At 46.5% G+C, this 12,744-nt stretch overlaps 1 protein-coding gene and 1 pseudogene across 12 annotated transcripts in view; one reads left to right on the forward strand and one right to left on the reverse strand.

Annotated features, from left to right (window-relative positions):
* Positions 1–12,636, reverse strand: part of DYNC2H1 (dynein cytoplasmic 2 heavy chain 1) — a 344,376-nt gene extending 331,740 nt beyond the window's left edge. For 6 of the 12 annotated variants that reach the window (XM_041770019.1, XM_041770016.1, XM_041770018.1 and 3 more), the window contains exon 1: positions 655–983. In XM_041770019.1, coding sequence (XP_041625953.1) covers positions 655–849 — 195 coding nt within the window. In that variant the 5' untranslated portion in view covers positions 850–983. Of the gene's footprint in view, positions 1–654; positions 986–11,826; positions 11,892–12,091; positions 12,351–12,499 lie in introns of those variants that run through there. The other 6 variants (XM_041770022.1, XM_041770021.1, XM_041770024.1 and 3 more) reach the window with 6 other exon arrangements.
* Positions 1,200–5,059, forward strand: LOC121499435 (annotated as a pseudogene).
* Positions 12,637–12,744: the final 108 nt, after the last annotated feature.

A 12,744-nucleotide genomic window follows, 5' to 3' on the forward strand; every position in this document is an offset into this window, starting at 1 on the left:
TACTCCAAAGCTCACTAATACAAACAGGAAGTCCTTCCCCCTCCATGTTAACGCAGTTCCCCACCCCATCCCCATCAATACTTTACTATTTCTCTATTTCGCTCTTAACGGCACTTATCAGTGCCCCAAATTGTTGCATTTATGTATCTGTGTGCATGTGTTAGCCTATCTTTGTGCACTCGAATGTTCCTCCTTGATGACAAATTCTGACCTGTTCACGGCTTTATCCCAAGCACCTCATACGGTACCAGACCCAATATTTATCAGCTTATTAAATCATGCTGTCAGACATCTACAGAACCTAGAACACAACGAAGCACTTCCAACATGACAAAAGTCTGCAGTGTGGTACGCGACAGTACATAACATCTCGCTGGGCCCTAGCAGCAAAAGCACTAACTTGAAAGGGCTACAGCTTCCGTCCTCAGTACCCAACCCAAGAGACCTTTTCAGCAATCCGCAGCCTTCCCCTCCCTGCTTGCCTGGGCCACACTCCACGGAAACTGCCCAGGTGGGAGCCCGAGCCGGGTGCCGCTCGGTCCCGCCCCGAGGGAGGGGGGCCTGACTGAGGGCCAGCGAGTCCTGCCCCGGGGGGAGCCCAAGCGGGGGGCTGTGCGGCCCAGCCCAGGCTGGAGGTCCCCGCGGGGGCCGTACCGCGTTGGAGAAGGAGACGCCGGCGTCGGCGCGTTGCACCCGGAGCAGCATCTGGTTGCCGTCGTCCAGGAAGTTGTTGACCTCAGGGCAGCTGTACAGGAGCGGCTGGTCCCAGGGCTCCGACACCAGCCCGAAGTAGTTCTGGGTGGTGGTGAAGATGAACACCTTCCGGACGTCCCCGCTGCCGCCCGCCATGGAGCCGCCGCGACGCGGGGCCCCAGGCGACCCCCGCCGGCAGCCCTCAGTCCGCGCTCCGCAGCCTCCCGGCTTCTGGGTTGCCAGGGCCAGTCGCTATGGCGACGGAGCCGACGTCGGCGTGGCCGCGCACGCCGTGGACGTCAGCGCTCGGACACGCGCACGCACGGCTCGGGGGGGCGGGGCTCCGGGGGCGGGGCTCCGGGGGGCGGGGCTCCGGGGGCGGGGCTCCGGGGGCGGGGCTCCGGGGGCGGGGCTCCGGGGGCGGGGCTCCGGGGCGCCGGGGGCGGGGCTCCGAGGCGGAGCGGAGGGTCGGGTGTTCAGCCCCGCGCTCCTGCGCGCGCTCCTCCCTCGCTCCTCCCCCGCTCCCCTCGGCTCCCCTCGGCGTTGCTTCGCTTCCCACCCTGCTCTTCACGTGTTACCAGTTCCTGGAGGTCAGCGCTTCATCGCGATCACCTGAACACCTTTGTGAAACGGCCCGCGATACCGGTTATGTTACAGCGAGCACAACCGCATGCTGAAGAAGTGCAGGAATGACGCCGGGCCGTGTCCTTCTCCACCCCGTGTCATCCCTGTAAACCGCCGCTCCTTTAGTATTCTGGATTCAAAACTCAGCTGCTAAAACTCTGCCCATTAATGCAGGCCCTGCCCAAGAAAGGTTCTGTAGTGGGCCAGGCGCCTCTTGTCTCTGGTGTGAGCCCTTCCTTCTAAGGAACTTAAACATAGATTTTTTTTCTTTTTTAATTTGCATTCAGTAATCACACCTTCCTCGTAAGACTATATTCTTTATCATTGGAAAGAAGATCTTTTTTAATCTGCTTTGCCTCTTGACTAAGATTTCGGAGTGGGAACTAAAGCATCACTGCTGCGACTTATAAAATTCAAATTCTCATGAAATAATCCACCAGGTGGGAGAGAGGAGTCCATGAATCGGGATGCTGGCCACTGGATGGGAAAAAAATCCAAACAAGAACCCAAGAGGACAGGGGAGACCAAAAGGATTCTGAAAGCAAAGGCAGCTAAATGTGGACGGAGATTCTTGCTCTACAGTAAGCGTTAGGACCCCTCGCACAGTCTTGAATTCACCAAATGCTTGGTCTAGGTGAGTTCTGGTGGAAATGAGTGAAACTGTCATCCGCAGCAATGTGGTAAATAGAAAGGCAACACAGGTAGGAACATGAGTCTGGGAAGCAGATGAGATCACATGAATGCCTCCCATGAACTTGTAGGAATCTTCAACGGGCTTTGGACTGCCACAGGATAGGACATTGGAGTATTTGAATATAGTTTAAACAAGAAGTCAGGAAACATGGAAACTCCAGTTGACACATAAACCCTACAAGGATTGGAATTTTGTGAATCACAGCTGTGTACCTAGAATTAGACCTAGCATGGAAAGAAGACATATGAGGGCTCTGTAGTCATGAGGCTTCAGAAGGAAATCTCATGCACAAAACCACAGAGATGGTGCGCTCAGTTCCTCGGTTCCTCGCGCAGCAGCCTCCATGGTAGGTGCCGCTGAGCCACCCCCCCCCACCCCCCCACGAGCAGAAGATGCCTGTGCTGCTGATCTTGGCAAATCTGCCAGGGACGTCTTCACTAAGGGTTATGGATTTGGCTTAATAAAACTTGACTTGAAAACAAAATCTGAGAATGGACTGGAATTTACAAGTTCGGGTTCAGCCAACACTGAGACCACCGAAGTGTCGGGCAGTCTGGAAACCAAGTACGGATGGACTGAATGTGGTCTGACGTTCACAGACAAACGGGACACTGACAACACTCTAGGCACAGAGATCACTGTGGAAGATCAGCTTGCACGTGGACTGAAGCTGACCTTTGATTCATCCTTCTCACCAACACAGGGGGGAAAAATGCTAAAAACAAGACAGGGTATAAGCGGGAGCACATCAACCTGGGCTGTGATGTGGATTTTGACATTGCTGGTCCTTCCATCCGGGGTGCTTTGGTGCTGGGCTGTGAGGGCTGGCTGACTGGCTACCAGATGAATTTTGAGACTGCAAAGTCCCGAGTGACCCAGAGCAACTTTGCGGTTGGCTACAAGACCGACGAATTCCAGCTCCATACTAACGTAAACGACGGGACAGAGTTTGGTGGCTCCATTTATCAGAAGGTGAACAAGAAGTTAGAGACCGCTGTCAATCTGGCCTGGACAGCAGGAAATAGTAACACTCGCTTTGGAATAGTGACCTAGTATCAGATTGACCCTGACGCCTGCTTCTCAGCTAAAGTGAACAACTCCAGCCTGATAGGTTTAGGATACACTCAGACCCTAAAGCCAGGTATCAAACTGACGCTATCAGCTCTGCTGGATGGCAAGAATGTCAATGCTGGCGGCCACAAGCTTGGTCTAGGACTGGAATTTCAGGCGTAAATGGATACTGTACAATCATTTAATTGTAAACTATTTTGAGCATAGCTACCTTCAGAATTTAGTGTACCTTTTAATGTTGTATGTCTGGGATGCAAGTATTGCTAAATATCATGTTAGACCTCCAGGTTAAAGATGATTGAGCTTTAAAGTGTTACCCTTTCAGAGGTACAGAAGAAACCCAATTCCATGAAAAGTCCTTTCAGCTGTAGACTTGGGGGGGGACCTTGGTGGCCCCTCTAGAGAGTTCAGGTTTCTTTTTTATCTAGAAATGGCTGCAAGTGGAAGCTGATAATTTGTAGGCACTTTGTTAATTGATACTGAGTCAATGAATGAAATGATGACTTCTTAAGAATTGAACTTTGGTTTCCTACCCGAATGCAGGAGAGGCTCATTGATGGTGTGTACAAACTCATTGAAAGAGATTTTTTTTTTCGACAGATTTTCATGACCTGTTTCCACCCACTCCATCACCTCTTTTACACCAAAAGTAGTCTGCAGGGCGTGATAGCTGTTTCTTTTGTGCCATTTTGGGGTGGAGAAGGTGGATGTGATGAAGCCAATAATTCAGGAATTAATTCCCTCTCATGTTGTGGTTTTCTACCCTTGCACCAGAGTATGAAATAGCTTCTAAGAGTCCCAGCTCTAAGCTGGGAAGAGTCTCTGTGACTGTAATCACATTGTGACAACACTTGGAATAAAAATTGGACTTGTTATAAAAAAAAAAAACCACAGAGATGATTAGTCATCAGACCAAGGTTGATCTCCAAATTCAGTTCCAAGCTGATCTCTTGGCACCATGTCACAGTGGTAGACAGACAGCTATCCACCAATATCCATTCTCTCCTTCCACAGCTAAGAAGCAGCTACTCTCCATGTGTAGCCATTAACTAATTCTCACCAGTAAGATGGAAATAGAGGTCACGTGTGCAAGAGTTTACAGAAGTGAGTGTACCTTAATCTTTTGCCAGCTGGATACAAAGCAACCAGAAATGACAGAACCATCAATGAGTAGGACGCAGGTCTCCTGATTTAGTGTGGAATAAAGTCAGCAACTGTTAAATAAGCAAGAAATACCCTTTTTTATGTTTGAGCCATGTTACAGCATATGTCTGTGGGTCTGTTTTTCCAGTAAATTAAGCCACTCTAACCAATAGTGTAATTGATATCAGTAGTAAGGTGTTGTTTTGTTTTTTTAACTTAATGTAGGATGTTTTAGTAGTTGGCTAGCAAGTGGCATGCAAACAGGAAATATGAGCTGTACAACATGAGACAAAACCTTTCTGAGCCAAGCTTTCCTGATTTTGATCTATATTGGCATATCTCATTTGTATACTTTATACTTCTTTATACTTTAAAAAATTATTGAGGATTCCAAAAAGATTTTTTGTGCATTATTTCTATCAATATTTACTGTCATAGTCATGAAAACTGAGACTTAAAACATGTTTATTCACCTATTTAACAATAAGTCCATAACTTATTAACATGAGTGACATGTTTTTATAAAGATAATTATAATTCCCAGGCTCCTGGGTAGCTCAGTCCATTAAGCGTCAACACCTGGTTTCTGCTCAGGTCTTGATCTCAGGGTCTCGAGATTGAACCCCGTGTCTGGCTCCAAGCTCAGCACAGAATCCTATGTGCTTTAAGGTTCCTACTATAAAAAAAATTCAAAATATCTAAGTAATAGGTAATATCTTCCTCTAGAATGATGATGATTCATTTAATTGCTTCAGTACTGCTTTCTCTATCATGTGCCTGACCTCGTTTTACCTTTATTCTCAGGAGATCGTCTTGCTTAGACTTGTAAGTGAATGCCCTGTAATTTAATTTTAAAAAACACATAACCACTGATATAAAGTGCTGAAAGGAAAGCTTCTTCACACCATGGCAACTATTAATAAAAATGTTCACATAAACTGTTAGTATGAATCTTTTCTATTTCCATCTATATTTATGTGAAGTGAGTGTTGGATAACATGCAACTAAGCCAGAGCTCTCTGCATTACAGCCTCTCAACTTTCTTTGGATAACTTCTACAATAAAATAACCCTCTGACATCACAGCCTGTTGCTATAAGGCTAGAGCATCAACAAATTGGTAGCATCCATTCACTCAAGAGGATTGCTCAGAACAGATTAAAAGGAAATGAGACCAAGGTTTTCACATGTCACCCTGACACCTTTGGCCGCTGAAGATATTCTAACAATACAAAATGTGAAATTGTACACCACAGAGGAACATATGCCTTGGAGCTAATGGAAGGTATTCCCATACTGTGCCTCGTGTTCTCGCCAGGAACAGGGCTGTGAAGTCCATGAACACACATTTGCGGAGAAGGGAAGGGCATCTAAGACCTCCATGTGGGGCAGTCCTTGCCGTCGGGTTCCAAGGCGGCTGCTTACAGTCCAGCAGCCTGGAGACCAGGAAGATGGGTTACCGGGCTGTCTGCTGAGGACACTGGGAGCTAGCTTGATTTAAGGCTCAAAGTCTTTTTTTAATCCCGGCACATGGTTTCTTTAACAGTTACTTTAAGAACTGAGGCTTTCTGATATATGTTCTTCTAGCTCCCGTATGGTGAGTCCCACAGTTCTTTCCTACATATAATTCTCAAAAATGATTTATCCCTTGGCTTCCTCATCTGCATGCCCCCTCTCTCAACGAAGGATGGCTCTCTGGATGCTCTCTGCAACAATAAATTGGGATGGCAAGGTTAAAACCCTTACTTACTCTGATCTTTGCAGAAAGATTGTGTCACTTTTTATTTTTGTTGTTGAGCTGAGAGAATTTTTAGTGCTTTTTCACTTAAAACTTTTTCCAGTCTTATCTCTTATTTCCTAGGGTCTAGAGCAGTCAGCTTTTCTAACTTTAGAGGGACCATGATGTGTAGAATTATTCATTACTCCCTTTCTACCTCTTCCAAAAAGCCAACCAGTTTTCACCTGAGCTCCCCTCTTTGCTATATCTTGCTAAAGGTAGATAACTGTATCCAACACATACAATTCTGCTCCATCTATTTCCTATAGAGTTCAGGTCTCACCAGGTCCACCCTCTACTTCTCACTTGGGGCAGACTTACTAGGAATGTTGCCAAGGTACCCTGGGGCCCTCCTGCTACCAGCCTGCTGATCCGCATCCTTGCTGCCTGCGGCCTGACTACCTGTCCTGCACAACATATTTTGGACTTGTGTATGGCAGCATCCTTCTTCCAAACACCAACATCTACATTCACATGGTAGTCATTGCTCTCATTTGCCAAATATGTCTGGATTTCCCTTTTGTGGTACATAGTAAGACTGCAGTTCTTTGCTCTCTTTACATTTAGGTATGACCATTTGACCTGGGATACTTTTTAAAATGTAAGAAGTGATATATCACGTATGCACAGACACCTTACAAACCAGTGTATAATTTACCATGGTTCTTTCCCAAAGTGTTGTGATCACAGAAGCGTAAGTCAAGACAGAAGTTTTATCAGCCAAGCTCCCTGAGGAGCTAGCTATGATGAGCACTTTGTTCCTGATGGTGTATCATAAACAAGAAATAAATTTTTTATAAAATAATGAGATTTTGCCATGGTCATGTTACCATACACTGCCCCGCCTGACAACACAGTCAAGTTATGGCAACTGTTACAAATGAACCGGAACTTGCAATGGCTTAACATTACAGAATTGTGTTTATCCTTCATGTGACCATTGATCGTGGTATGTGGCAGGCAGTCTTCCACCTGCTGGTTCAGGCATCAAGTCCTTTTCCATCTCGTGGCTTCACTATCCCCCAGATGATACAAGTCTCTCCAAAGGTTTTTGAATCTGACTGAGAGATAAAGAGTAAAGCCTGATGCAGGAGACTGCAATGGCAATTCTTGACTGCCCAAGACAATGGGAAGATCTTGCTGTGTCTCTGGGATAGAAGATGAGTCATAATGAGCACACGGCACTGAGTGATGCCCCCCTGGGCCTACACACAGCTTCGTACTTGGGCAGGTTTGTGGTTGGCTCTTACCAGCATTCAGGGAGTTTTGAACAAGGGACGCTGCATTTTCATTTTGCTCTGGGCCCCACAGATTACATATACAGTTGAAAGTTCTCCAGACCAAGAAAGAGATTCCAGAGATGGATAAGGCTCAGACCTGGAAGAGGGGTTTCATGAGACCAGATGGGAGGGGGTAGATCTATGAACAACAAACACATGGCAGGAGCAGACTCAGCATCAAGAAGCAGCAGCATGGTCGTTGGTCACTGCTCGAGACTGGAGCACTGTGGCTGCTGAGTACATGTCTGAGACCACACGCAGAGCATCCACTGTCTTTGCAGGAATTACTGCCTCTGCTGCAGACTCATGTGAACTTATCTTTCCAGTGCTGGATAGTGAAGGCCTTTGGGAACTACCCACCTAGCACCTATGCATTCTCCCAAGAGACGATGCCTACCTGTGCCCAAGAGTTTGCTGAGTTCCAATCAAATGACACGATGGAGACAACTCTATCTTTGATGGCTGAGAACACGGTTAAGATCTCTGAGACCAAAGACAGGGCTGTTGACCTCAGTAAAGTGTGTAGTATATGAACAGGAAAGCCCCATTACCAGAATTGGGGTGGGAAGGGGAACCAGGGAATCTTACTCCCTTTACAGGCCTCCTGTCCCTCCTTGCTCTGATTCTGTGGAGCACCTGAAGGAAGCCCCCTTTCTAGATTAGTGGAACTTGATTTTTGTTGGGTACACCCTAAGGATACACAATTATGTACCCTTTGGCAGTTTTGTTAGCACCTTTATATTTACTTTCTCAGTTTTTCCGCAGAACAGTGCTGTGATGTCTCAATAAGGCAGATCCTGTTGTTTTATTATCCAGATGGGAAACTGAGTCACTGCATGAGTCACTGCATGATCAGATGGCTTCTCTACAGCTTCAGAATTTTAAAATGCAAATCCATTAGTCTATTGGTGATTCCCATTCTAAGAAATCATCTCCACTATGCCATCTTCCCAGTACTAAGTTGGAAGAGGCACAATATTCATCTATACTGAAGATTGTAAAAATGCTCATGAGAACATACCGAACTAAACCCAAGCTTCTTGCACTCGGTTTTGGTCTACTCTACTATGCATCCAAAAAGACAGCACTTTTCTGCAGCAAGCATTAAGAACAGCGCACTCTCTGCCAGTGATTTTAATTCTGTGAACTACTTGTCTTCATCTGGGAGACACATTCATATACCAGAGGGCCACTCAGGTGTCCAGTTTAATATTATTTCCCTCCTGAGCACCTACTCTTTTATTTCTGAGTAATCTCAACACCCAGCATGGGGCCTAGACTCACAGCCCTGAGATCAAGAGTCCACTCTCTACCGACTTTGCCTGCCCAGCACCCCCTGAGCACTGACTCTTAATTTTCCTGGTTGGGTTTCAAACTGGAAATGCTGTTTTTGCCTACAATGTCTTCAACCTGTGATCCCACATCCAGAATTCTATATATTCTGACCTTCCTAAAGGCATCAACCTCGATGGCTCTCTTGAGTTATTATTCTCTTTCTGCCTGCACTCTACTACTTTTTAAATTTTTATCTACTTATTTCTGCTCACCTTGACTCTTTAAAAATGAAATTTATTTTAGAAGAGTTTCTGATTTACAGTAAAATGGCAGTGACAATATGGAAAGTTCTCATATATCCCACACTCAGTTTCCACTATTATTAACATCAAGCACTAGTATAGTACATTTCTCACAGCTAATGAGCCAATAATGATTATATTAAGTAGACTCCATTTTTAAAAATATTTTATACATTTATTTGAGATAGCGAAAGAGAAAGCATGAGCTGGGAGCAGAGGAAGAGGGAGAAGCAGGCTCCCCACTAAGCAGGAGCATGTGGGACTCCACCCCAGGACCCTGGGATCATGACCTAAGCTGAAGGCAGATACTCAACCACTGAGCCACCCAGGCACCCCAAGTAGATTCCATTTCTTGACAGGGAGTGGCAAAATACTAGAACATGTATGTTGAGAGATATCATTGTGATATTTAAAGAAAAAACAATCTACATGGTGAGGAATAAGCAAAAATCAATCTTTTACTTTTCTCTACGACCCTTTCAAAACTGTGTAAACTCATTCTTCCTTGGATCCTGAATAAAATTTCATTCCAACAACATGCTATTGTAGGTTGCATTTACTTTTATTTGGTGTCTCTCTCTGCAAGATTCAGGTAGCTACAGGACTTAAACAGAAGTGGTATATGTCACTTCAGGGAAGAAACTTTAACAGCCAGCATGGGATCCATCATGTTTTCTGTTCCCCCTATCATAATGGCAAGCAGTGTCCCAGACAGTGGCTCCTTCTTGTTGGGGTCCCAGAGAGAGCCACAGCCACAGCCGGGTTGCAGTGGACGTGCCCTAGCATCCTGCTTTAGGATTTAAGGGGCCCATGGCACGAGTTATGGTTCTGCACTGCTGAGCCTTTCCCAAACATGAGTCGTTGGCTTTTTTGAAAGAAAGTCATGTCCTAGCATCTCGTTTCTACTGTCATCTTTAAAGCTTTCTGCTTTATGTGTATGGAAATATTTTATAAAATGTTGACCTGCAAGGTTGTTTTGAAAATCAATAATATATAGAAAGGAGAGTATTTATGTAGATCTAGGACCAAAACTGTATGTGGCATTCCACAAATCATTTTTGTGTTGCTTCTTTTTCTGGCAAGTGCAAGTGCTCTATTTTAAAGAGGTGTTAAGAAAAACTGTGTACAGAATATATAAATCAACACAATTTGGGGGACCATTTTTGGCTGCCTTGATTCAGATGCAACTATTTTAAAATATCTTTTTCATCACTTCATTCTATTACCTTCAAAAGCTAAGGGATGCATGTGTAACCAAGAGGTTGAGTAAATGGCAGAGTTACGGCTCAGTCTCAGTCCTTCTGCTTACTGCCCTATGTAGTTGGTTTTTTTTCTGTATCATTCTATGTAACAGTAGGATAAATTGAAGGATAAAGGAAGTTGTGTCTTACCTAAAGTCACTGAGTGTCTTTGGATTTGAAACTACAAGGAAAACACTTCCTGCCTCCCCTTCCTTCTCATTATTCTCATTAAACTCTACACAGAAAGAACCACAGACTGTCATCTTTTGTTTCTCTATTGTAGGTCCCTTCTTAATGGAAACTAGCGTTTTGCTCATGTGTTAGCAGCAGAAAAGAATAAAACCACGTAAGTCCTTACATACTGCTCACAGGCGGGGATACAACCAGCATGCCCCCACTGGGTCATTGGAATGCTCCATTAGACCACAGAGGTGTGGTGGTGGCAGCAGGTACTCATCAAAGACGGTGAAGAAAATGGTATCCATGACTCCAGAAGCCATCATCTCTTTAATATCACTGATAAGCATAGATTATCGCCCTATTCTGTGTTCCTAAAGTTCTTGTAAATGCAAACATGCCCCATGTATTCTCCCCTCCAGACTGTAAGATTCATGGACACAGGAGTCATGCCTGCGTTTTATATCCCCAAACCCAGCACGGTTCCTGGTGTATTTTAAGTGATTGTTAAGTATTGTGTAGGTAGTAAACTGAATGAGTCCCATACATAGACTCAGGCTTTCACTTATTTCTTTCCAGGGAATTCCATAGAGACAAGGGAGGTCCTATCTAGTCGGATCTGCAGGTGTGGTGAGCTCTTCTTGCTTAGGTTTAGAAGATGCAGTTGTCATTGACGTGTAAGAGGAGTCGTTCCTCTTCTTCTTCAAAGAACACTTAATGGAGAAAAGACAGTCTTTTCAGTAAATGGTGCTGGGATAACTGGCTATTCACGTGGAAAAGAATGAAACTGGATCCTGATCTCACACCACTCACAAAAATTAACTCAAAATTCATTAATGACTTAAATGCAAGACCTGAGGTCATGAAACTCCTAGAGGAAAACATAGGAACAAAGCTCCTTGATATGGTCTTTGTGATTATTTTTGGTTATAACACTGAAAGCATAAGCAACAAGATAAAAAAATAAACAAGTGGGCCTACATCCTACTAAGAAAAGAAACTATCAAGAAAGTGAAAGAATGACCTACGGTATGGAGAAAAAAATGCAAACCATATGCCTGATAAGAGGTTCCTATCCAAGACACATACAGAACTCCTACAGCTCAACAGCAAGGAAATAGCCCAATTAAAACATGGGCAAGGGACTGAATAGACATTTCTCTGAATATATATGAAGGGCCAACAGGTACATGGAAACATGTTTTATGTCACTAGTCATTAGGGAAACGCATATTGAAACCACAGTGACTTATTACCCTATACCTGCTTGTTAGAATGGCCTTTGTCAAAAAGGTGGGACAGTAAGTGCTGGCATGGGCAGAGGAAAGGCAATCCCCGAGCACGGTCGGTGGGGTTGTAAACTGGTGCAGCCACCATGGGAAAAAATATAGAGGATCCCCACAAAATTACACCTGTGGGAATACAGTTGACCTTTGAATAACACGGGTGTTAGAAGCAGCAGCACTCCCATGCTCAGCTGAAAATCTCGTTATAACTTTGGGTCCTGAAAACGTTGCTGCTCATAGCCTGCCGCTCACCAGAAGCCTTACCGTAAGGTCAGGTCAGCAGTCCGTTAACACTTGTGTCTTATGTCTCATACACTGCACTCTTACAGCTGGAGGAAACGAGAGAAGTTATGAAGAATCGTAAGGAGGGAGACCCGGGGGGGGCTCGGGTCATGATCTCAGGGTCTTGGAATCAAGTCCCACAGGACGCTCCCGACCCAGCGGGGAGTCTGCCCCTCCCCCTGCTCCTGCTCGCTCTCCCGCTCTCTCTGTCAAATAAATAAAGTCTTTTAAAAAAGAGAAAACAAACCCGTAAGGAAACCGCATTTACAGCAGTGAAACAGCGGAGCCGCCCAGTCCCGGCCTGTGCGTTCCCAGGGTCACAAGAAACCCTGCCTCGGCGAGACCCCTGCACCCGTGCATGAGCATGGCCCACAGCAGGCAGACCTGCAAACGAGGGGGACGTGTCTCCGCAGGAGAGTGGGTGACGACAGGCGTGTGTATCACAACGCAACATTACTCTGCCCAAAACAAGAGAAGCCGCAGCCCTTGCGACAACACGGGCGCACCTCGAAGACACGAGGCTATGACCAACCACCGCACGACCGCAGCGGAGAGGGCGGGGGGCGGGAAGCGAGAGAGAGCGAGAGTGCGAGCCCCAGTCCCCGCACGGCGCCAGCCCGCAGGAGGCCCAGGACCCCGCGAGGAAGCAGCGCACCTGCGGCGTGGACTGCAGGCCCACCGGCGGCGGAGACGGCTCCCAGGAGGCTCCGGGAGGGGCCCGGTCGCCAGCTCAGGCCAGGCCAGCCGCGGGCGGAGCCAGCACTCGGGGAGCGGCGGGCAGCCGCGGGCGGCACGGCACCGGGTCACCAGAGCGCGGGGGGAACTCGGGGGGAAACGCGAGGACACCCCGACCGCCCCCGCCCCCGCCCCCGGCCGGGCGCACACGGCCACGCCCCCGGC

This window comes from Vulpes lagopus, chromosome 10 (genome assembly GCF_018345385.1).
Source record: "Vulpes lagopus strain Blue_001 chromosome 10, ASM1834538v1, whole genome shotgun sequence".
NCBI lineage: Eukaryota > Metazoa > Chordata > Mammalia > Carnivora > Canidae > Vulpes > Vulpes lagopus.